This window comes from Rhinolophus hipposideros, assembly GCF_964194185.1.
Source record: "Rhinolophus hipposideros genome assembly, chromosome: 11".
Lineage (NCBI taxonomy): Eukaryota > Metazoa > Chordata > Mammalia > Chiroptera > Rhinolophidae > Rhinolophus > Rhinolophus hipposideros.
The window spans coordinates 54,790,638-54,816,964 of NC_138057.1; the positions used below are offsets into that span (position 1 = coordinate 54,790,638).

At 45.2% G+C, this 26,327-nt stretch overlaps 1 protein-coding gene across 1 annotated transcript in view; it reads right to left on the reverse strand.

The window, feature by feature from the left end:
• Window positions 1–26,327, reverse strand: part of GABBR2 (gamma-aminobutyric acid type B receptor subunit 2) — a 335,814-nt gene that overhangs the window by 125,370 nt on the left and 184,117 nt on the right. Inside the window, exons 5-7 of the mRNA XM_081067695.1 lie at window positions 21,913–21,978; window positions 15,818–16,018; window positions 3,874–4,110 (exon numbers count right to left, since the gene is read on the reverse strand). Of these exons, the coding sequence (XP_080923821.1) occupies window positions 3,874–4,110; window positions 15,818–16,018; window positions 21,913–21,978 (504 nt within the window). The remainder of the gene's footprint in view (window positions 1–3,873; window positions 4,111–15,817; window positions 16,019–21,912; window positions 21,979–26,327) is intronic.

Genomic DNA, 26,327 nt, shown 5'->3' on the forward strand with positions numbered 1-26,327 from the left:
TTCGAGATTGGGACATCATCCTTGTTTTAAGAGACTGGAAACTGAGAAGAATTTAAAAATGATTACCCCCCAAAATTAACGCTCTAATCTTCACCTGAATTCTTAGCACATGTTCCTAGGCATGTTTTGAAGAGTTATATCCTTTTGTCAATGAATTGAGTACATCTCTGGTAGTAAATGGGTTCCTGGGAGTGAATGAACGCAGGAACTAATACATCTCTGACAGGGTTTAAAATCAAAATGTGTGTTGCGTGTGCGCATGCAAGCCTGCACACTACTGGAGCCCCGAGAGAGCCTCAAGGTTGCTGTTTGAGAATCACCTGGACTGCTTGTTAATAATGCGAATTTCTTGGCCTTACTGTGAAGTCACTGCATCCTAATTTCTGGGCCGGGCCTGGGAAATCTGAATTTTTAACGGAGCCCTCTGGGAGATCCTCACACATACACAAGTTTAGGAATCTTTGCTGTAAACACACTCTGCTGAGCTGGGATTCCCAGAATTCTCTGGGCTTTTGAGATCTAAATAGCCAATTCTAGCCTGACTTTCTGGTCACATGTTTGGCAGAAGTGTGGGTTCCAGGTGGGAAAGCATTTTGAGATTTGCAGACGGTAGAGAGGTTATAACGGGGCTAAAAATCAGAATCACGCACTCGGAATTCGAGGTGGGCAGGACCCCCAGGCCATCCATGCGCAGGTAGGGACAGAGAATCCCGTTTCTGTGTGTTCCCTGAGAAGGGTAGCCAGGAGGAGAGTGCCTTAAGAAGATAAAACAGAGCTGGGCCCCAAACTAAGCCAGAAATGTGTGGAAGAAATTTCTTCAGCATGCCAAACAGGAGCCACAGGCCCAGCTCCCAGCTGAGAGTGTGCATACTGAATCAATTGAAATTGAGTCACGGATATAATTAATTTAATGCGTTTAAATGATTTTCCGTATAGTAAACATGTTAAATGAGGGTGACCCAGAATAAAATGTCTGCCTGAGAGTAGAAAAATGGATACTGTGTGTGCTGTATAATGAAAACCCTTCAGCAGCTAGGAAATGCTTCCATTTATGTCCACCTTCCCTGTTCCTTTCTAATTCTTTATTTATGGCTGAATTTGGCCTTCTGTGGTCTCCTTGGACCACAGAAAACACTTTTTATTTTGTCAGAAGGCATCCTTTTTTTCTCTGATCAAAAGAATTTTAACGAAACCTGTCTACAATCCAGAGATAAGCACCTGTTAATAGGTGACAAAGGGGATAAGGAGAAAGGGAGGGGGAAGTGAAGAACTGTTGCAATCTCTTTCTCAGCTAAAGGGGGACTTGTGCAAAGAGGAGGAGAAGACAGATGCTGAGGGTGGTGGGGGCAGGAACAATCTGAGCTCTCTTCCCGGCTGTGCCGAATCAATGTCTTTCTGTGAGACTTTGAAAGCTCCCTGTCCATACATCAGATATTCATCTGCAACATGAGCGGGTCAAATCTAAGCATCTTTAAGACCGTTTTCCGTTCTGACATGCGCTTAATTACGAGTCACAAGCCAGGGCAGGCATAAATATGTGTCAAGGAATTTCCCATTAAAAAGAAACTCATCTTCAAGCCATGTAAAGCGATTCAGTCTTATCTAATTGCTCATCAAGTAGGGATTATGAATGATGGCTTAGATGAAAAGGAGCACGGAGAAGTCATCATAAATCATCGCCAACTAAGACACATCAGGCAAAAGGCCGAGTTCTCGGATTATGAGAGATGGCAAAATGCCTCCTAGATTCTGTAGCTCTCTATCCAGCCATTTCAACTTGGGGTATTATGAATTCATTCTACTAAACGAGAAGCAAAGTGTGAAAGGAAAACCTGAACGAGTGTACCCACGCGTTGAGACAGCTGTGCTGCAGTGTTACCGGTGGGGCCCCAGGCGAATCCCACCCCTCTCTAAGTCTCAGTCTGGATGTGTACCATGAAGAGAAAGGATCTCCGAGGTCTTTGGTGCTCTGTGGGGACTTGCGGAGGGAGGGGTCCTGGGGCTATGGGGGGGGGGGCGCTGTGGGAAGAAGGACCTGGACAGATGGCTGGTCCTCTGTTCAAAGGAGAAGCTCTTCTATCATCCGTATGATATACCAGGCACCATGTGAGATTTCATAACAAGAGTTTCTGAGGATAAAAAAAGTTTTTTTAAAACCACTCTTCTGAGGGAAGCTGTTAAATGTTCCAGTCCAAATGAATGTCGGCTGCGCTATAACGCCCACTTTGCTGGTTCTCAAGCTCCAGTGAGCATTAGAATCACCTAAAGGATTTGTTAAACCACAGCCTGCTGGGCCCACCCCTGGAGATGCTGATTCAGTGGGTCTGGGGTGGGGCTGGAGAACTTGCATTTCTAACCAGCTCCCAGGGGTTACTAGTGCTGGCCAAAGCACACTTTGAGAACCGTTGCCTTTTAAGAGAAAGGCCAGTCTCCTTAGCTTGTCCCTTCAGAATTGGGTGATTGTGGATACCTTCTCAGCCTCGTCATCCTCCTTTTCAATACTGTCTGCACACAGGCACGTGTTTCTCTCTTGCTCACCACACTCCATCTGCCCAGACTTCCAGCCTCCTCTCTGCATGTCTGAGGCACAGCTCACATGCTGCCTCTTCCGAACGCCTTCCCTGACACTTTCACCAAAGGTCACAGAAACCCCTCTGGGCTCACACAGTTGGTTTTCTCCCATGGTGCTGAACACCTCCTGTTCTCATTTGCATTCGGGTCTGGCCCCTGCATCTGCACCACGGGCTCCAGGATAGGGAGCCCATCTTACTCACCTCGGTGCCCACACTATTGTCTACACCCCCAGTACCTGCACAGGTACTCACACCTGCCCCACCAGACCAACAGTGCAAGCTTGAGCATATGCACAAAGGAATATGAACATTTAACAAGAAATGCACCAATTAGCCACCCCTCTTCACACCCTAAGAAAGACTGATTCTGTAAATGACTCTTTAAAACACAAGATACTTCAGCATTTCAAATCACACTTTAGACAAATTTTTCATATTTCCTGGGAGCAGAGCTAATGACAAATACATCATTATAAGACACAGATAACTACCACTTATGTCCATTATGAGAAGGTAGTGTAATGCAGCAATTAAGAGCCAGACCCAATTGAAATCCCAGCTCTACCTCTGGTGAGCTGTACTACTTAAATGCTCTGAGCTCCAGGCTCCTTACCTCTAATGGGGATAATAATAGTACCTACTTCCTATGGATGGCACATGGAGGCAATGAGACCATTTTAACCACAACAACAGCTAGCATTTATTGAGTGCCTAGCATTGGACCTACATAAAGTGCTTAGCACAGTATCTAGCACATAATAAACATTCAAGAAATACTAGCCATTATTATCATTGCTAATTTCCCCAACTTCCATGCAAGATGTCTATTATCCCCATTTCCCAGATGAGAAACTTGAGGCTCAGAGCAAGTTGCTCGTTCAACAAATATTAGCAGTTTTTACTTTGTAATGGCTAATCTTCATAACTATCTCACAGGATAGGTATTATGAAAACTCCACGTTTAAAGACTTGAATGTGAAGGTCCAGGATTGGAATCTGCCTTTGGGTCTAGAGCTTCTGCCGACCACCTCACCTCACCATCTGGTGAATTCCACCTGCTCTGTGTGTAGTCAACTCATCATAGCCTTTTGAATCCATGAGTTATAGAGAAGCATTTTCCCAGCGCGTCAGAGAGCACCACTCCCCCTCCCGTTTCAGCAGCCCTGAAATCCTGTGGCCCACAGGACGTTATTTCAACAATCTGAGAGAATGGGTCCAACGTCATAAGGTGTGTGACACAGCCCTTCTTGCCTGGTATGTCTCTAAGGGGCACTAAGGAAACAGAGCCTGGGGGACTGACCGTGACCCCGAAGAAGTTGGTCTCGTTCATGGCGTTGAGGATGATCCTGCCCAGTGTGTGGTCTGTGTAGTTGAAGTCCTGGATCCGCTGGTGCCGGCTGTTGGCGTGCAGCGTCTCCATGGCCCTCTGCAGCGTCTTGGCGATGACCCAGATGCCATCATAGGCGTACCCATGGAACTTGCTGGGCCCCACGCCGGACCGCTTGTTGTTGTACTCTCTTTCATACTGCTGCGGAGTCTGAAAAACGAGGGGTCGGGGGGGACACCAAGTTACAACCAGCAGGGACATCAGGTGTGGAGAGCTGAGACTCTCCAAATGTCTAGGCTCTAAATGAGATAAGATGCATTATCTCATTTAAATCGCACAGAAACCTCTCCTGGTGGGTACTATTCTCACCCCCATTTCATAGGTGAGGAAACTGATTCAGGAAGGTTGACTTGTCTAGGGCACCGGAGTTAGTGAGTGGCAGGGCTGAGATTTGAACCCTGCCTGTCTGGCAAGGTTAGGGTGACGGAAAAATGCACCCTAACCAGGGCTCCCCTTGATATTTGCAGGGCCTGGAGCTAGAGTACCAGTGGAGGTCCACATACCATATGTCTAAATATGTAAGTTACAGACAAGCCAATAAACTGTTCAACAAAGTATTTTCTATCTCCCCACCATAATAAATATATCTTTCTAATGATCTGAAAAGCCAAGTTTGAATTCAGAATTCTGGGGTGCCTCAGAGCTTCAGGATGGACACAGCAGCACAGGGGGAGCTGATCTTGCCCTGCGGCCCAGCCAAGCTCAGCCCATACCGCCTCCATCTTAGAGCATCAGCAGCCCCTGACCACCGAGATACAGTTTACCCTCAAGAGGACTCACCCAGGCAAGAGGCTCCCTGGGCCTGGGAAGCGGCACCAAACATTTGGGCAGGGCATTCAGGCCCTCGTCTAGGAGGGAGCGGGGTGCAGACTGTGGGTGGGCATGTCCTGGTGGCCTGTGGATTCTGAGCCCATGGGGTCTGAACGAGGCCCTCATAGAACATGGGCCTAGGGCAGGTCCCAGGTGCCCAAGTGTAAGGGCTGTTCTGACCCTACATCATATCCCCTCCTCTTTCCTCTTCCATCTTATAGCAGGGGCTGTGAATAACAGCATTTTTTAACAAAGAATTTTTTTCTCCCATTGAACTGAATTTCAAAAAAAGGTTTATTGGTGATATTAACATTCTGATGTGGTCACAAAATGCTGAAAGTGCCTTTTTATTTTAGTCCCTGAGGATTACACGTCCAAATGAATGCCCTGGGGAACCCATTAGCCTCAGCCCTCTATGGCCTTTTCTCTTCTGACCTCTGTTAGAAATGTCATCAGAACTCACAGCTCAGTCTTTGGCAAAACCCTCTTGGGGGACAAATCACAAGTAGAAACCATCTGTCAGTTTACACTTGGAAGGGTCCTTAGATGCACTTATACATGCCTCTCCCTCACACCCCTCATGACTGGAGACACAGAGAGGTCCAGAGATTTGCTCAAGGTCACACAGCTTGTGTTTGTGTGTGTGTGCACATGTGTATAGCTAGACTGATTCCCATTCCATCCCTGCTACTTTCCTCATTTTTGACTTTTGAGGGCATCATTGCTTTTTGAAAATCACCTCAAGTTGTTTGGGGCCATGTCTAGTATATAGGAGAGTGGTAACGCTGAGACATTGAAGGCTGGAGACTGAGTCTCTTGCCCTTAGCAGAGTGGGGTCACTTACGCAGGTGCCAGGGGACGGCCAAGACCCTCCCACCGTGGACCATGCAGGAGAGGAATTCTGCCTGACCAAATGTGAATGCTGGTGTCCCAGCAACAGATCTAGCACCTTTTTTATTTCGGCTCCTGTTGAATGACTCAGGTTTTATCCCTGTTTACAGTTTTCTTCAGAAATGCATCATGTCCAGCCATCACATTCTGTTCATCAATCAAAATACACAGCAGAAACTCTCTTCAAACCAGAGGTTCTTCAAGGAGACAGCAATCTCCAGCCCAGCTCAGCCCCTTCTTACCATTTATCACACCCCTACCCGCCGAACATCCCCGTGGGCTGGCTGTCTGCAATCATCCTTCACCATTTTCCACCTCCTGGGGGAGCATGAAACGGTCCATTAGGAGGCTCTCTCTTTTCCTTAAACCTTTTGGATCCTTCGATCACGTGAAGTTTGTTTGCACCTCAGGGCTTCTACACTAGCTGTTTCCTCTGCCAGAAAGCTTTTCCCCAGATCTTTGCATAATATTCTTGGCATTCAAATGTCAACCCTTGTCATTTCTCAGCGACAGCTTCCCTGACCCACCTGTTCTAAAATCCCCTCTCCCCCTGTGTTCTCTATCCACTGGTTTTATCTTCTTTATTGTATATTTCATATCTTGCTATTTTCCTACTTACGTGTTTACTTGCTTATTGTCTGTTGTTCCAACTCCCCCACAACTAGAATTAAGCTCCATGGGGTCAGGGATGCTATCTGTCTTGATCACTGAGGAATCGCCAGAACCTGATACATTACCTACAGAGACCTTTTCTACGCCCAGTTATTCCATCCAAAAAATGAGTTGGACCAAGGGATCTAGAAGTTCCCTCTCAGGAATAGAGGCAAGAGCCTGGCACATTGATACAGAAACAGGCCATCCTGCCCTCCAGCCCCAGCTCTGTGGTTTGTTAACTGTGACCTGGGCTTGGGTCCTATCTCCCCAAGTCCTTCCTTGTTGGGTGGCCATGAGGGTTCCATACAATGAAGGGTGCAAAGGACCCAGGCCACTGTCTAGCACATGGCAGGTGACCACAAATACCAGCCACTGCTGATAAAAGTAAAGGTCCAGGACGTGAGTCTCACCTTTTAATGTTTTGTCTTAATGCATCTTTGTAATTTTTCCATCTTTTACTATTTGGCTATATTTTTCTTTGATTTTTGAAGGCAATGTGGGTCTATTTCTGGTTAATTCAGCTATTGGCTATTTTAAAAGTACTAAAAATTATTTAAACGTGTATTTCTTTAATTAATTGCTGTAGGCATAAAAGAAATGTGGCCCCTGTGACTTCTCTCTTCCTGGATTTTGCTCGTGGAGCTTTTTCTGAAGCATAGCAGAGCCATCTGAGGGCTGCTGGTGTCTGCCTTTGAGTCCTGTGTGTTCAACCCAAGGATTCCATTCGGGTGACATTTCTAGACCTCTTTGCCATCCAGAACATGCCACTGACGTATCCTACAAGGTTTCTGCGACCCTGTGAAAGCAGGGATCCCAACCTGAAGTGTGATCTTACTAGGAGGTAAAGGAGTGCCATTTTTAAACTTCCGTGATATAGTGTATGGGTTTTGTGTGTGTGTGGAGATACTAGGGGGACCGAGATCATATTATTTATTCAATTTGGCCTTGGGGCCAACACAAACCCCTACATATCCGTTTTACATGTGTACTTGTAAATCCGTATCTTTTCCATCCCCAAAACTATTCATCATTTTATGTAGGATAAGGGGTCAGAGGGGGATGGAGAACACTGGAAATATGAATGTTTACCTCGTTTCTGGGGGCAGAGTCCTGGGAATGGGACACAGGTATAGCTAAAACTTGAAAGGTGACCTCATTCTCAATGTCCTTGCAAGAACCAAGTTGAAGTTTTTGCTACCTCCTTATATCCCAGGCCATTCATCACTTCCCAGGTGAAGCCAGCACCAATCTCCCTTGGGCAAAACAATGACAGCAGGAAGAAATAACTGTCTGAACAAAAGTAATAGTTGTTCTTAAAGCAGGCCTCCAATTATTTGGGGGCAGAAGAACTTCTTCCTTCCTTTGTAAAGCTGACACAGAAAGCTGATAATTACTCATTATCTGAGGTCAAGTTTATGAGATGCTAAAAGTTTCTGAGAAAATAACTTTATATAGATCATCCCAATTACTGACAGGTTGTGCTCCAGCATATTTTTGAAAGGCAGTTGTTGGAATTTGGGAACATGTTTTCCCACAGAAACTATGTTATAAATAGTGGTTAGGTTTCCAGGCTAGCCCACACAAGCTTGCTAACCCATAATGTGACTAAACCTTATCGTCTGTCATCCCAACAGAACCAAGTGGAGTCCTGCTTTCTGAGAGAGAGAGAGAGAGGCAGAGAGAGAGAGAGAGAGAGAGAGAGAGAGAGAGAGACGCCTCATGGACTGAATAGAAAAGAAGGAGAAGGACACACCCCTTTCCACATCTCCAACTGCCACCCCTGCAGCAGTAAAGCTGGCAGAGTTTCACCCTAGAATTCCTTGTGAGATGCTGGAATACAGGGTCTCGTGTGGAAGGTACACTAGGGGATATTTAGTCTACATCCATATTTTTAAAAATCTTCTAAGATTTCAAGAATACATAAATCAGTCACCACTGATTAAGCCCCTCTTACAATCTGATTGGATCTTTTAAATAGCAACTTCCAGGTGTTGGTTGAGCTCCTTCTGAGCCTCCTCTAGTGTTGGGAAGCTCACTCTCTCTTCAGGCAGAGCCATCCACTGAAGGAATGCCTGATGTCTATGGCACTATTCCTCCGGATACAGAGTGTACATCTATCTCCCTGTAACTTATATTTAGCATGCTATGTCTTCCTGTGGAGCCACAATAAACATATCTGCTCCCTCTCACGCACAACAGCACCTCAAAGAGCTGAAGACAGTGGCATGCGTACCCCATCCCCAATGGACTGTTCCTCCCCCCCACTTTTAAGCCAAATAATCTCAGTTCAGACCTCCAAGCTGACTATGATGAAATAGCTTACATCAGACCAAAGCTCTCATGAAAAGCATTCAGGAAAGCAGAATAAAATATAAAAAGAGTTATTCAAAGGCACCAGAAAGCAACCAGGACATCCAGGACTCGAGGAGCCAAGATTCTGGAGGGAAGAAAAATACTTTGAGAAGAGTCCAACATTCTTTGCTGTTTCCCCTTGAGGCATTTGCTGATTTGTAAGGCTAGTTAGCTGCAGGAACAGGAAGCATTGGATAAGAGCTTTCAGCAGTTCCATGGCGAGAGGAAGACAAAAACTATAATCCAGGGCTATAAGGGCAGCAAAGTCTTGTAGGTCAAGGTCTCAGAGGAAAAGGAACCACAAAAAAAGTGAACCCAGTATTCAAACTGTCATTTGCAGCTGCATAAAGCAAGAGGGCTAAACAAATAAACAGAAGTGTTTGGAGTCTCATCATATCAGGAAGACAAGAGTTGGAATCCAGGGCCAGTAAACACCCCAAGATTTCAGTTGAGACCAGGAATAAAGACGAACCAAAATAGACCAGACCTTACAAAAACTAAAATCAAGCCTGGAATAATCTAAATTGTTGATTGTATTAAGATAATCTGCCCCTATTCTAGCTGCCTGCTTGATGAGAAATAAATCTTCTTTGGAGAAAGATAACACCACCTATAGCCTCTACAGCTTTTCATATCCAAGTTAATTAATCAAATTTACCAGGTATATAAGGAGATAGGAACACATAATTTTTTCAAAAGACAAAGAAGGAAAGAAGGATGAAAGGAAGGAAGAATGCAAGGAGGGGAGGAAGGAAAAGAGGAAGGAGGAAGGAAAGGAGAGAGGGGGGGAGGTAAAGAAGTAAAATAAGCAATAGAAACAGACCCACAGGCGATCCAAATCTTGAAGTATTAGACATGGACTTTAAAATAGCAAGGTTTATATGCTCAAAAATATAAATTAAAAGATACAGCATATCACCAAAGAACTGGAACCAATGAAAGAAAAAAGAATAAAATGGAAATTCTAAAAATAAAAAATACAATAACTGAAATTAAGAACTCAACAGATGGATGAAGCAGCTTTTTAGACACAGTAGAAAGTAGATTAGGAAACTAGAAGAAACCTTAATAGTAAATATTCAGACTGAAGCACAGAGAGGAGAAAAGGATAGAAAATAAAAAATTAACATAAGAGATACATGAAATATGTTGAAAATATATGACGTATGTATAATTGGTGTGCTGGAATGTGAGGAAAGAGAAAATAGGCAAAAGTAATACTGAAAGGGATATTAGAATAGAATTTTCCCCAAACACATATCAATCCACAGATTCATGAAGTTTCTATAAAGTTCTGTGAACTCTATTCAAAATAAATCCAAAGAAAACCTCACTTCAGCATACCATTGTAAAACTGCTGAAGCCCAAAACAAAGATAAAATCTTAAAAGGAGTTAGAGGGGGAAAAAGTATGCATTATCCTCAAAAGAACAAGGATAAGTCTGACAGCTGACTTACTAGAAACAATGGAAGCCAGAAGACAATGAAATGGCATCTTAAAGTACTGAAAGAAAATAATAGGTCATCTAGAATGTTATACCTAACTAATGTATCTCTCAAAATTCAAGGTGAAAGAAAGACATTTTCAGACAACCAAAAATGGAGAGAATTTGTCTCTAGCAAACCCACAGTAAAAGAAAGACTAAGAGGAGTTATTCGGGAAGGAGGAAAATGATCATAAACAGAACAGAAATGCAGCAAGAAATGAAAAGTAATAGAAAATGTAAATATGTGAGTAGATCTAAATTGAAAATGACATCTGGACTAAGAAAATTAAAAAAAAATACATTAAAGAAGAAGAACAAAGATGAAGGGCTTACACTACCAGTTATCAGTTCTTATTATAAAGCTTTAATTATTAAGACAGTGTGGTATTGATTAAGGGGTAGGCAAATAGACCAACGGAAGAAACTAGAAAGTCTAAAAGCAGATCCACACTATATACAGCCATTTAATTTATGACAAAGCTGACCTGTAGCATAGGGAATGGGGAAGATAATGAACTTTTCAATAAGTGGTCCCAAATCAATTGGTTATCCATATTGAAAAAATTAATCTTAATCTCACCTCAGACCATACATAAAATCAATTCCATGTGGATTCTATATCTAAATGTGAAAGGTAAAGCATAACTTCTAAAAGACAAGATAGGAAAATATCTTCATGAGCTTGGGTGGGCAAAGATGCTTAAACAGGACACAAATATACTAATCATAAAAAAGACTAATAAACTGAACGGCATTAGAATTAAGAATTTCTGTTCATCAAAATACGTCATTAAGAATGAAAAGATAAGGTACAGAATATGAGAAGACATAAGTAATACGTATAACCATCCAAGAATTAATGTCCAAAATATAAAGCAAATTTTTACAAATCACTGACAAAGAGGCAGAGAATCTGAGTAAAAGACTTGAATAGGTAATTTATAAAAGAGGATATCAAAATGGCCAATGAAAATATGAAAAGATGCCCAACTTCATTAGTCATCGGGAAATGCAAATTAAAACTAAAATGAGGCAGAGACACTGCTACACACCCATTAGATATGCTAAAACAAAAAAGCTGACAATACCAAATGTTGGTGAGCATGTGAACCAAATAGAATTCTCAGTCACCGCAGGGGGTGTCTAAATTGGTGCAACCACTGTAGAAATTGGTTTGGCAGAGTCTACTAAAGCTGAATATAAGCATACCTTATGACTCAGAAATTCTACCCCTAAGTATGTACCCAATACTAATTTGAACATACATTCACTGAAGAAACCTGGCCAGAATCGTAAATGCTCACCATAGAAATAACCCTAACAGTGACTTGGAAAAGTGAAAGCTGACACTAGAAATCACCAATGCCACACAGTCTCTTTGGGAATAGAGTGGTGATGGGGAACCTCAGTGGCTCAGAGGCCGTCTTTGGGAGGTTCCAGAAGATTGAGCTCTGTGCGTGCTTGGGGAAGCCTGAAGGTCTGTGCTTGTTACATCATTAGGAATTCCACTGGGAAGGGACTGATGAATGGACTCTGGAGGAAGATCATGACCTTGTTATTCCTCCTACCAGAAATCTCCTGGGTGCCAATGAGCAAGCTGGGGATGGCTTGATGCTGGAGAGAGGCATATGGAAAAGGGAACCTTGGAGAATGCATTCCAAGAGGAAGACTGTTTCCTCCTGATTCTGCGACTTTCTCTCTCAGGAGTCACCTTCATCCTGGAGATTCCAGGGTTTACCATTATAATCATGTCATATAACTTGCTGTAATAACCCAATACCACACTTACACAGAGTCTGAGAACTTAGCTGTGAAAGGACCTTAGGCATTATATCGCCCAAATCTCTCATTTTCAGTTGAGGAAACTGAGGCCCAGGGAGGTAGAGTGAATAGCTGAGGTGGCAGATTAATTGGTGGGGATGAACAAATTTGTGCAGATCTCCTGATTACCAGAACCGTGGGCCCTGTTATGCCACTTACTAACGGGGGCCTGCTGAGATGTCACAAAAGGGCTGATGTGGATGCATTCTGTTCCTAAGCTTGTCTCAAGTCTAGAGGGACAGCATGGTAGAAGGGAAGGGGCACTGAGTGGGGAATTGGCAGTCCTGGCTTCAAGTCCTGGGTCTCTTCCTGACCTTCTGGGTGACTACCAGTTTCCTGGAGCTGCCATTACAAATTTCCATAAACCAGGTGGCTTAAAACAACAGAAACTGTCTACGGCCATACCACCCTGAAGGCACCCGATCTCAGAAGCTAAGCAGGGTCAGGCCTGGTTAGTACTTGGAATGGGAGAAATCTACTCTCTCACAGTTCTGGAGACCAGAAGTCCAAAACTAAGGTGCTGGCAGGGTTGGTTCCCTTTTGAGGCTCTGAGGGAGAATCCATCCCATGCCTCTCTCCTAGCTCCTGGTGGCTGCCAGCCATCCTTGGCACTTATTGTCTTGGAGATGCCATCACTTCAATCTCTGCCTTTGTCTTCACATGACCTTATCCATGTGGTAAGTCTCCCTCTGACTTTCTCTTATAACAACACTTGTCATTGGACTTAGGACCTACCCAGGTAATCAAAGATAATCTCATCTCAAGATGCTTAATTACATCTGTGAAGACCCTTTTTCCAAATAAAGTCATATTCACAGGTTCCAAGAGTTAGGATGTGGACATATCTTTTTAGGGGTCATTATTCAACCCACTAAAGGGATCTTGGGGGTGCCTTTAGCTTCCCTACATGTAAATAGTGAGGATGGCATGAGCCCGTTGACTTGGGATGGCTCTATGAGTGTTTACTTGTCTTCATGGACTCTGATGGACCCCCAAATGCAGGCATCAACCCAGCAGCCTGTGCCATGCTGAACACGGTCTCCAGCAGTCATGTAAAGTGCAAATTCAAATTCAAGAAACATTTCTCAACTCTCTAGAACTTCCTTTGGCCATAGACTTTTGAAGTCTGACTGGGGAAGTTGGCTTGTGGTCAGACCACAAATATGAATGCTTTATTAACTGGGCCCTACACCCTGGGGAGACAGCATTCAACAAGATCATGTGTGGAGGATGGGCCCAGCATGGGAAGGGGCTTGAGAGATACAACCTGTGCAGGGTTAGGACCAGGGGCAGGCGAGCGAGGTGTTCTCTTCCAGTACAGAATTTAAGAAGGGGCCACATCCCTCAGTAATCCATATTAATAGTACTTGAATAAATCAAAACTAATGTGAAAAAAATCCATGCTTAATGAAATATCAAAACGTTAAATAAAGACAAGATCTGATCCTGTAATTGTGTGACTCACGTCACCTTGCTCACCCTAATCCCAGTCCTGGCGACCTTGTTTTTATTTAAAATGTTGATATTTTGTTCATCATGGACTTGTTTTGCATTAATTTTGAATATTAAAAATATTGCATGAAAATATTTTTTCATCTTGATGACTGAGGTTTGTGGCACCCCCTTAGACTTTGCCCTCAGTCCCAGCGGTGGGCCTGCGAGTTACAACTGGAGGGATGGGTTGTTTAGTGTGGACAAGGTCACTACCCACAGGGCCTATGTGGGCCCAGGGCGATCAGTGGAGGTAAGTAAGTGAGAAGTAGTGAGTCCTGTGCTACTGGTAGGACCTGCGAGTCTGAGAGGCGTCTGGTCTAAATGATCTCTAGGAGATACCTGAGGCCCTCTGAGTGCCAGAGGCAAAAAGGCTACAGATGTCCCTGGGTAGCTTCCATCGTCTTACAACATGGAAGAGATGGGGTAATGTAAGAGAGGCTGCCTCTTCCCTCAAAGACTGTGGGGACGGGGACCCGTCTGCTGAAATGTTGGAAGCTGCTCGAGCCTGGAGCCTGCCTCTGCTCCGATGGCGTTGCGGCATCCTGGGAGGCCCACGAGGAGGTCACCCACGCTGTGGGGTACAGCTCCAGGAATAGCACAAGGTGTCCCATTCATGGGCACAACAATAGGGGTTAGCTCTACCTCCTCCCTAGCCCCCCCCACCGGCAAAAAAATCAAAAATTAAAAATGAAAGTCAGTGACCTAGGAGATTGTGTTGTTATAAAGTGAAAATGTTTCTTCCAAAAAATACTGCAAAAAATGATCTTCCCAAAAAGCATTCCTGTGCACGGCTCACATCCGTGCATGACTTGCCCGCCCTGGGTCACATCCATACTCCTTAGAATGACATTTGAGGTCCTTCTCCTGGATCTCATCGCCCTCATCCCCACTTAGCTTCACAGGTCTCTTATGTAATCATTCATGTCTTTGGTCTTCTATAAGTCTCTCTGTTTAATTATTATACTGTCTTCTTGCATGAAATTTTTTCCCTTAGTTTTTGTGTTTTCCTAAAATTTTATGCTATTTTTAGATTAAAGTATTGGGTATCCCTGGACCAAGGATCTTCTAATAAACTGCAAACTTTGACACTTCTAATCATAACACTTACTGAAATACAATGAGTTGTTTCTACTCATTATTCAGCATCTCAAAACCTTTTCATATACTCATTGATTTTGGTATAAAAATATTTCTTTCAACCTTTTCTAACCAGTGTTTTTCTAGGTTCTCTCAGATGCCAGCATGGTCTAAAGAGTTGTTTACAAAATGTGTCCTAATGATTTGCCACTTTTTGAAAAATCAATACATCATTCTTGTTGAGTTGGCTCCAATTGAGATTAAATAACGGATAAAAATAATGCATATATATATTTTACTTTACATAAAGTTTGTTCTTTAAAGGAAATTGGGTCTGTAAGAACGCTGGAGTTGAGTGAAGAATTGAACAATCTGAGCTCTGAGAAGACAGAATAGAAGTATGTGCACCGCTGTACTGAATTTGGGCTGGTAGTTAAAATTGAGAAATGGATGTGCCATCGTCAGCCGGGCTGCCATCACCTGATTCTTGCTAACACTCACACTGAGAGAGAACAGTGTATGTACTTTTGAAATACTTTTCCATATGCCACATTGCGTGGCTCTCTCACAGCCCTACCAGATAAGCAGGGCAGGGGTTAGTAACCCCTAGTGAGAACACGTGGTGACCCCAAGGACTTAAACATCCCGCCTAGGTCCTCCTCCCAGCTGTGACAGTACTGAGGTACCAGGTGCCGTGGTAGCCTTCAGTCCTCCTTTTAACCCCAGAGGAGGGTATTTTTACCACGATTATACAAACGAGGAAACAATGGCTTGGAGAACTGAAGCTCAAGGTCCCACAGCTGGTAAATGGCAAAACTAGGGTTCAAACTAGTCTGGCTGGTCTATAGCACATGTTTCCCCAAGTCTGCTTGAGGGGGCCTTTCTTCTCCGGGTTGACAGGAGCATCAGTGAGACAGAAATGACATTCCAGGTCTGAGGGTTACAGGATGAAACCATAGTAGAGCCTGAGAGGCAATGCTTATAGTTGGTACTATAAAAGTCATGACTGTACCACTTATATATTCACTGTGTTATGAGCTTACAAAACACCCTTACCTCATTTGATTCCCACAGTTTCCTAGAGGGGCATTTCCTAGAGTGTTGGCTATCCCAATTTAATGGATAAGTGAAGCTCAGAGAGGTCAAGTGATTTGCTCAAAGACCCACAGCAAAAGCCAGAACAAGATCTGGGAACTTTTTGCCAACATAATCAGATAGGATGCTGAAAGAAGATGGGCCTGGAGGCTGAGATAGACAGACCAAGGTACTAACCTTTCCTGAGATGGTCTTGATCTGCTTGGAGCTCAGGGGTTCAAAGTCCACACCAATGTAGCCCTCCATGGCAGAAAGCAGATTCTTCCGGAGACAACGGGATGAGTTGGCTTCTATATGCACCTGCTCCCACCAGGAAGGCTCATACCAGCCTGGAATGATCCACTGGTATTTGCTACCATACATGTTCTGCTCATATGCCTGCAACAGAGGGGTTGACCATGAAGGAACCAAGAGTCAAACATTTGTTCAAGGTTTTGTGCCCTGTGAGAAAAGTGTGTGCATGTGTGTGTGGGGGGGGGCGGGGGGGAAGAAGGACTCAGGCTTCCTCTTACCAGAGGCTTTATTAATTTTTCTATTACTTGCTTGGTGCCCTCCTTGTTATCTCTCAAGGGATCCAAGGGGGTTTATGGGAGACTTGTATAACAAAATAATAAACATTAAGACATAAGGGCCTGGGTAAATATACATTATAATATGTTTACTAGAGGTAAAGGGAACAAAACATAGAGAAGTCAACCAAAGTTTCCAACACTATACATAATAGGCTGTATATTTCATCATGAACTTCCTGGCAGCGCAAGAGAAAAGGGCAACAAGATTATTTACATAGCTCTCATTATCCATAAGAGAAAACAGACCAGTTCTTCAAGGAAACAAAATGTTTTCTAGGCTTTAACCCTACCAAAAAAAATAATAATAAAAGGAGGACACTGTCATGTGGAGGACACTGTCATATGTCAAAGTAGCCAGCATGGTATCAACAGCATCCCTACAACAGACAGATTTCATAAGGCTATTTTTGTATAGATCTTTACTAAAAGCTGAGATCATAATTTTAAAACACAACCCAGGGAAAGCAATTCTGCAAGGAGGCAAGAAAATTTCATCTAAGTATGTAGTTTATATAAGATGCCACTTGGCAAAGTGACCAGTCTCTCTGAATCTTTACCAAAATATGGTGTACATAAATTCACATCCTAAAAAATGTCTCTTACATCTGTATGTCTGACATGAATCTTATTTGATTGTCATTCATGCTGATCCTGTGAGGTGGTCAGGGCAGAGTTTATTATCCTCATTTTAGAGATGAGGAAACTAAAAAGCAGTGAGGGAAAGTCACTTTTCTAAGGTTACACAGCCAGGGAGAAAAGTCAGGCTGGAACCTAGGTCTGCTGACTCTCATGCTGCAAAACCACACTGCCTGCCTCCCATTTAAACAAAACATCATCAGACTGTTCTACTGCACCTCTGTTTGGCTTTAGCTCTAATTGTGCTGGTTCGATATCAGGAAAAGCATGCTTTGTGATAGCCTAGATGCACTCAGAAAATCTCACTTTGTAGGAATGTCGTGTTCCCTCAAAACTGGGTCCGGAACGAAGCTTCTAAGTCGTAGATTCAAGGTCCATCTTTTGAAATTCCCCTCTATTCTTAGCAAAAGAAACGAAAACAAAACTTTTTGGAAGTCTTTTTCAATCTTAAAAGGTTGAGGCAAGAAGATAGCCCTATTTATTAGGAAAGTATGTTAAATAAGGGTCAACAGATACAGAGTGAGGACCTGAGGAGGTCTTCTGGTCAGACACAAAGGCAGATTTGCATTACTCTCTGAGGACAGAGACCATGTGATAATTTAGAGGAAGCTCTGAGCAGGGAGCCAGGAGCCGAGCCTCAGGGAATGGCTGGGACAGCTCTTTGACCTGCTACTGTCCCATTAGGAGCTGTTCCTTGTGAATGAATTGTCCAAAAAACAGAAGCTCAGTCCATTGAGATGACAACACATTTTGTTTAGAACAGGAGTCAATTTTGATGAAGATAAAAACGTGTCTACTGATCTTCTGAGGGGAAAAAAAGATGACAGTCAAGCAGCCCTAGATTCTCTGCCACACACCAGCTGGGTAATGAGCACACAACCCCTTGGGCCTTGCATTTCTCATCTAGAGACCGTAGAAAGCAAAGCCTATTTCACTGGGTTGGCGTAAGAATGAAATGAAATAATATGGATACCACGCCCGCCCGACACTACATTCAAGAACACTTCAGCTGCTCCTTATTGCCCCCTTCTTTGGGTCACGCACAGTTTCATTCTGAACATCAGTCACCATTATGGGTCATGCACAGTGATACTCTTGGGCGTGGAGGAGACTGGCCCGCCAAATGGCCCCAGACTGCTGTACTTGGAGCGTTAGATCCACTTCTTATGGCTTTGTCTCCTTTCTAGCTGTCAGGTCTAGGCAGTCATGTTTTAGGGTCATCTAATCCCGCTCCTCATTCTGAATTTGTTGCTTTTAGACTGATATGGGCTTGGAAACCAGGGATCCTGGATTGTTCAACATAAGTGGAGAGGAAAAGCAAACAGGTATTGAATGAGGGTCTAAAAGGTTCTCCTGCAAGGGAGGGTCGACTGGGCTTAAATATATCATCTACTGTCTAAAGCAACCGCAGAGAAGCTTCTGGGCATCCATTCCAGAATTGCCATATTCGAAAGAACGGAGGTTGTTAGACACGTGGGCTCCATGTAGCTGCTGGCATGCTTGGCTGTCAACTTTGCCAGATTGGGAGTTCCTGGAGGGTGGTGTCGGCTCTTCCCAGGATCCTTAGAGCAGAGTGCCAGGTGTACAGAGGGCACCCAATCAATGGTTGTGAAGTGACTGAATGAACACATTTCCCGTTTATTTGGCCACCTTGGTTGTCATTTCTCTGCCTCTCATAGGAATGTGGTCTCAGGACCTTTGGCCTCCAAACGAGCCCTGCCACATGGTAGTGGGTTGTCCTAAGCTCAGCTTCTTCAGTCCCATGAATCGCTCTGGTTCTTATTAGCTGTAGACAGGGAACCACGACGTGAACATTTTTTTTTAAATTCCATTTTCTCTCTTTATGAAGTTCTGTTTTGCCTCTTCCCCTCCCCATGCAAGAAGGACATTGACCTTTTATATTATAGTTCACAACAGTATAGCAAGAAACACTCCCATCAGTAAAGCAGTTAACAGTTGGGATGACGACCTTCCATTGGTGGCCTTCTGTAAGCCTCTCGATAACCCCATGAGGCAGACGGGGCAGGGAGCATTGCTTCCATTTGAGAGGTGAGGCAGCAAGGGAACCAGAGATGTAAAGTGACCTGCCTGAGGTCACACAGCTGGCAGAGCTAAAACCAGAACCCAGGTCAAAGAGCTGGAGAATTTAGACTAGACCGCTGAGGAGGGTGGAGAAGACAAAAGCAGCAAGCCATGCTCATACCGTGCTGGAGCCAAAATGAACATTTTGCCACCGGACTATAAATAGGCCTTGCATTTGCTGGAGTCTGCTCTCCCACTGGGTGGCAGTTCCAATCTCAAGAACACAGCAACATGCGGCAAAGTTTGCACTGCGGCATTTGGATGGCAGGAACACAGATGTTTCCAAGCCAGTTTGTGCTCTGACACGCACAGGCAGGAAGGCTCTCTCCGTGGGTCTCTGCTCTGAGGGGTCCTGCCTCCGTCACATGCCTGAGTCTTGATCCAGCGAGGTGACCGTGAACAGACTCCTTAGGACCTTCCAGACCTGCCAGAAGAACTTCCTAACCAGCTAAGACTGAAAGTCCTGGAGGGCAGATCCATCTGAGGGTCTGACATATGGAATCAATACCCAACCCGGACCTCTGAGAATCTCCTCCATGAACAAAGCAGACAGCAAAGACTCTAAGAGAAGAATCATCTCAAAATACCACAATCCAACAGGAGGAAGAAGTGAAGTGGGATGATAAGGTAGGATGGTGTCCCATGCCGTGTGGAAGGCAGGCAGCCGGGCTTTGGGTTGAGAGGAACTCAGCCACACCATCTGTTCTGAAGTAGAAACCATGACTGGAGATGCCACTCAAAAATCACCCCAGCGCATGGCACGGAGGGAAATCACAGGCATGCCTCAGCTTGGGTTTGGCTTGAATCAGAACACAAGGTTTGCCTGCATTCTTGCAAACAGGAGGTGGCCAGTACCCGGTGTGGCTTCGTTATGGATCATTTTTATTAATTTATTTTTCCTGGAGTTATTACCCGCCATGTGCCAGCTGCTTGAAAGGCCTTGGGGAAATGGTGGGTAGGGGGAGGGAGGAACCCAGCTTCTTCCCCCAAAGAGATCATGTCCTCCAAGTTGGAGCCCTTTAAGAAATGGGCCATTTCTTGACCTTAGATAGTAATGTGCAAGGGCATATGAGTGTTGAAGTAAAATGCATTAAATCAATTTGCTCCATTTTGTCAATTTTTCTCATGTTCCTTCTTAGATTTTTTATATGGAGAGACCAGCTGTTACCCTTAACTGATACACAGGGTGCTTAATACAACCTTGTAAAGTCCATCAGCTAGTAAACTCGTCAGCCCAGTGGTGGTCCATTCCATCTCCAGACAACTGAGACCTTCCATGAACAAACCAAAAAAAGATCACTGACATTTACTGAAGGCTCCCTGTACATCAGACACTGTACAAAGTGTTTTTGCTCATTTAATCTTCACAACAATCCTATGAGACAGGTATTATTATCATCCCCACTTTACAGATGAGGAAACTGAGGCTCAGAAAGTGTCAACAAGCCCAAATTCGGCAAGTAAGCAGTGGGCAGGGGCTCAAGCTCAAGCAGACAGATTCCTGAGCTCCCACCTCCACCCAGGATCTCCTGAAATGTCAGCCTTATAGCTTCTCGGTTCTCCCTGGTAAATTGAGAGATGATCAGGCCGTTTTTACTGCTCCTGGGCCTTCAGGATGAAATACCTTGTGCGACGGTGGCTTGCCGTCACTGCCCTCTCCTGATTCAGTTCCTGCATCTCTCCGGAAATGATGAACCAGGAGCAGAGCAGGACACCCCAGGCAGAGAGCAGAAGGGCTACCCACCCCGGGTACGAACATGCAGCCTGAGGTCACCTCAGCTCCCTGGCAGCTGTGCTCACACAGGTGACTCAGTAACCTTGAAGTCAACCAAGACCCCAACGTCTCTTTTGCTCTCAACACACAACACACAGCTGTGCCTCTGTGACCTTCAACTAGGCGGCTGGATTTGTTCTAATATAAACTGGATTTGTTCTAATATAAACTTCTGTTAGGACTATTAGATTTACTCTTCTTGGATTTAATCAAACATTACAGCCTGTTAAGGTTCTTTGTACCCTGACTCTGCCATCCAACATATATTAAACTCCTAAAATTCCTACCAGCCTACTTTTAATAATTTCATACAAGTTACTGACAAAAGTTCAAAGAAAACAGAGGCCTGTGGCCCATCACCTGAGACTACACCCCGAATAACCTCAGTTTAAGAGCAAGAGCTTATTGGATAGGCGAAGACTCACATAACCGGGTTCTCATTCTGTTGACATTTCTCCTGACCCAGGGTGGAAGAGCGGAGCCAGGGAACCAAAACGGAGCCTTAGTTCCTGTGTTAGAACTCTTATACCTACGTATACGTATACATCATATGAAAAAATAGAATTAGATTGAGAATCAAGAGAACGGGAATGAAACCTTGGCTCTGCCATGGATTACCTGAGGGCTTTTGGAAAGCCCCTTTACCTCTCTGGGTGTTCTATTTCCTCATCTGTAAAATGGGATAATGATAGTTGCTTCACATGGTTATTGAAAAGATTAAATAAGGTATTAAAAAAAGTACTTTGTCACCTGTCACACACCAGACAATTGCAAAGGATTCAGGGGTAGACACTGAATACTTGACAGCTGTTCTACAGCCCTGCTTACAGGGCAGGGAGGGGTCTGAGGCACCTCAGTCTTGCCCGGGTATCTGCTGTCCCCTTCTGTGCAGTGCATATAGCAAGCCTCCATCAAGCATGGCTGAGACGAGGGGACTTGGAATTAGCAGACAGGGCTTAGACAACAGGTTAGACAGTGGATTTGGTAAATTGAGGTCCCTGGTTCCCTCTACGACTGCATAGTTTTGAGCCCTGAGGCTTTAGCTTCCTGTAAAGAAGAAAGAGCAGCGAGAAAAGCTCTTGTGCATCCAACAACCCCAACTCCAGTCCTGGGACCCCACTCACAGACCAGCCGGTGAGAATGAGTCCGAGAAAAAGCTTCGTGAACTTCCCCAAAGACACAAATGAGAGGATCAAAGTTTTACTTACACAACAGAACACTTTTGCTGCCATATGCTGGTCAAACTGGCCAAGGATGATTCTCACATCATTGCCCTGTGGACAGAAGAACATGCATGTGAAGGTGAATGGATGATCGGCACATTCCAGCGGGTAGAGAACATTCGTGCGCCCCAGGCTCCCCAGCCAAGAGCTCTGCCTGAGCAGCAGGCAGGGCAACCCCTCACCCCCAGCCCAGCCCAGCCTGGATTCCATGGCCCTCTCTGGGGCCAGCTTTCCCTTGGCTCCTGCTGCCAGCCCTCCCTGGTCTCAAGCACAAGCTGTGGCACAAGTCTGCACAGGCTGGATGCTAAAGCCGATAGCTCTAAGGGGCCTCTCGCTTCCTCTCCTCCAAGGGCAGTGAACTCTGCCAGGCGCACAGTGTCTAATCTTCCTCACTCTACATGTAGGGGAACTGAGGCCAGAGGCGAGAAGGGAGCTTCCTAGGTTCCCAGGATGGTGTCTGCAGAAACGAGATCCAGCCAACCCTCACCTTATTCTAGACTTTTCTACCTTCCTGGAGCCCACATACCTTCCCAATTAAGTTTCAGAGTCTCTTTCAGTTCTGAGTTTTGTTCAAATCTCAGCTCTAACAAGAAGGGTGGCCTCAGGCAGCTCCTTTTCCCCTCATAGCCTTAATTTCTTCATCTGCAAACTGGGAACAATGGTGATACCTACCTTACTGGGTGGCTGGGACACTAGATGAGATAATCCTTATAAAGCGCTTAACTCAGTTTCTGGCATATAGTGGCTGCCCAGTAAGTGGTAGCTAGTATTAATATTTTATAACCTTCCCCCCGGCCCATCTTTATTTCAAGGGAAAATCTATATCCAAAAGTTCCATAAATGGTTATTCAGTACCTTATTATCTCAATGTGGTTAATAGGTACATGTTTACGGCTGCTCCTGTGACTCATTTATTCATTCAACAAACACTTATTCAGTGTCTGTCTGAGGCTCCCGCCCCAGTCAGGGTAGGGGCCCTTGGTAGCTAGCTTTCTAGGGGGTCGGGATCCAGGCTGGGCCCTACCTCATAGAGAACAGACTGGAGGAGGAAGTGCTGGGCAGCCACCCAGCTAGGCCCCGGCCTGCACCCTGTCCCCCCGTCCCCGTCACTTCCTGCCCTCTGCAGTAAGGCTTAGCCTTGCAGGTGGTGCTGCCTTCCCTCCGTTCATCCTGTCCTCTCCAACAGGCCTCGGGGCCCTTTGATGCATAAAAAAGAGAAACATGCTTTTAAAGATCAGTTTTTAGCATCTTTCAAAATTGGAAAGTGCTGACTGGGAGGCCATTTTACTCATCATGTACTTGAGCAAAATAAAAAAGGCTTGGAGTCTAAAATCATCCTTCGTTTGCAAGCAAGAATGGAAAGAAGAAAAAAAAATAAACCTTGCTCTGAAAGGACTTTAAAAGATCATTAACAGAGCAGTTGAAGCAAGGCAAGCCTTTGTCACCCCCATGTCTGCAAAGCTGTAAAAAGTTGTAAGCTACTTCTGTTCTGTGGACATGCTCCCAGGCACACTCCAGGGTCTTTCAGCTAGGTTGTTGACATCTTTCAGCATTTCTTGCTGCTAAGAGCATCCATCCATCCATCCATCCATCCATCCATCCATCCAACATTTATGGAACATCTACTTTGTGCCAAGCCCTGTGTTGTTAAACATAATAGAGTAGAAACCACTTATTAGATTTTGCAGTCAGAGACCTCAGTTCAAACCCCAGCTCCACTATGGACCAGCTGTATGACCGTGGGTCTTACTCTCCTGGAACTTCCATTTCCTCATCTCTGAAAGAGAAATAATCCTAGCTATCTTGCAGGATTCATGATAAGGAACCCCACCTGTTGGCTTCCATAATGCTTTCTCCTGGTTCCCTCCTACCTCCTGGTCACTCCTGCTCAGAATCAGTGCCTCATCTTTCTGTCCATCCCATCCCAACCATACACACAGTTCTGCCCTCATCACTCTCCCTGGGCAACCTCATTCATGTCCCCAGCCACAACTCCCCTCTGCGTGTTGTGGACTCCACAATCTCTCTCCCCAAGCCTAGAATTTTCTCCAGCTGCCCACTGGATACGTCTGCTTAGATCCTCCCAGGTGCCTCAAGTTCAGCATGTCCCAAGCTGAACTCGTCGTCTTTCCCAACGAGCCTTGTGTTCCTCCTCTTGTGTGGACAATGGTGTCGCCAACCTCCCATTCCCCCAGCTGGGAAACTTGACAGTCATCTTAGATTCACTCCTCTCCATCATCCAGGCCACAGGCAGGGGCTGTTGGTTCTGTCTGCTCATAGCTCCCACATCATCCCCGTCCCTCCGACCCCACTGCCCTGGGGTTGGCCATCATCCTTCCTGACTCGGTGAACCATAGCAGCCTCCCACCTGGATCCCTACCTTTAGTTCTGTCCCGCTCACCCCAGTCTCTACAGAGCAGATGAGGGATCATTCTAAGATTCAAATGTGATCACGTAAAATCTTTCCATGGCTCCCTGAACTTGACAAATCAAACTCTGAGCTCCTTAGTAGAGCATTCAAGATTCTGTATCAGCGGAGACGCCTGCCTACGTCTCAACCACTGCTCACTAGTCCTCACTCCTTCTCCATGGCAGCGAGAATGAACGCTGTGCAGTTCTCTATTTGTTCATTTGTTCGTTCATTCATTCATGCGTATTCTCACTCCATCCCGTTCTTTATGCAGGCTCATCCGTCCAGAATGCCCTTCCCTCCCAGCCCACTCATTCTGCCGGGATAGTTGCTACTCGCCCTTAATGCCTTAGCTCAGGCATCCCTACTTTGAGAGGTCATCTCTGTCCCATCAGGCTTGGTGGCCATTTGTTCGTCTGTGGGCCCAGAGCGCTCTGTATGTCCCTCTATCATGGCACACGTCCACTCAGCTGTCTTTCTTCCCCACTAGACTGAGGGTAATTTGATTCATCTCTGGGTCCCCATCTCTCAGCAGCGGGCATAGCACATACATCAATAAACAGGTATTGACGGCATGATGAAGTGAATGAATGCTGTGTGAAGCACCAAACACAAAGCCTGGCCCACACTGTTTATCCAGTAGCTGGTATCATCGCTGCAGTAATGTCCTGCTAGCCTAGTGCCTAAGCACTGACTCGGCTCACCACGTCCATTTCTTGAATGGACCATGGGACCCACATCTTCATGGCTGACCACCTGACCACCTGCTGACAGATAAATAACCAGTTCTGCCATTTGTGGACCATTTAGTGTCCCTGTTGCCTTGACAACCAAGTTGCATGGACCACTGGGCCAGTGTTCCCAGACTTCTAGGATTGTATGGGGCCCAAGGGATCACTGATGTAGTCAACCCCTTCCCAGAGAAGCTAAAGGCTTTCCCTAAGCTTGCACAGCACCCCAGAACCAGGGTTCTCCCCTTGGTCCCCCTGACCATCAGACGGCCCTGCAGAAAGAATCTATCCAGAGCCAGGTTGTGTCTGATGCGGGGAGCTATTCAAACCCACGCTGATTCTAGACGGTAAGAGAGGGCAAAATGCTGCCGAGTCTGGGAGGGAAGAGGACGAGCCAGGGCCCAGTACAGCTGGAGCCTGGAATCCCGGGATCAGGGAGAAGACAAAGGGAGATGGGAGTGGACTGGGAGCCTTAGTGGGGGCCTGGAGAGCAGTACAGAGAGCCTGAAGTGCTTCTCAGAGTGGAGAATGTGCATCCCTGGGGCGTGGAGTAGTCCTGAGAGGATTGAAAGCACAGATATACCTGGATAGTCTTTTTGGAGTAGCAATTTATTGGAAGATTAAGAGGTAGAGGAAAACGTTTTGGATTTGGGGAATCTTATAAGTTTTTAACATGTGCAAACTCTCACAGAAGTTCCAGAATCATGCTTTTTAATGTTGCATAACTTGTATCTTTTCTTGAAAGTCCAGAGAATGGAAAAGAGAAATTTTGTGTTGGCAGTGGCCCTTGCTTATGGCCAAGCCCTCCACCTCCCTGCCAGGGATATATAAGCACACTCTCCTCTGTGATTGAAAGGGCGTGGGGACAGTTTAAGGAGTATGGGGCAGGTGTGTAGGGGAGAAACCAATGAACAGCACTGAAGATGAGATTGACAGGATAGAGCTGTGAGGTTGCAGAAAACCTTGAACATGGCAGAGGGCAGAATCTCAAAAGTCCTGGCTCTTCCATGGATGCCTGACTTTGCAGAGGGCCGCCTGGAGTGAAAGTAGATGACCCGAGGTCAGACAAACGACAACTTCTTCTCAGATGGCTAAACCATAATGGAGACTTATGTTCATACCCTTAAGAGGCCACATCCATAAGGGAAGGGGCAAAAATGGAAGGAAACAGCCCTGGGCTGGGTGGGAGGCCCGAGGAAGAGGTGCACAGACCAACCCTAGGAGGATTTCCTTTCCTTTTTCCTGGGCCCATCTCATCT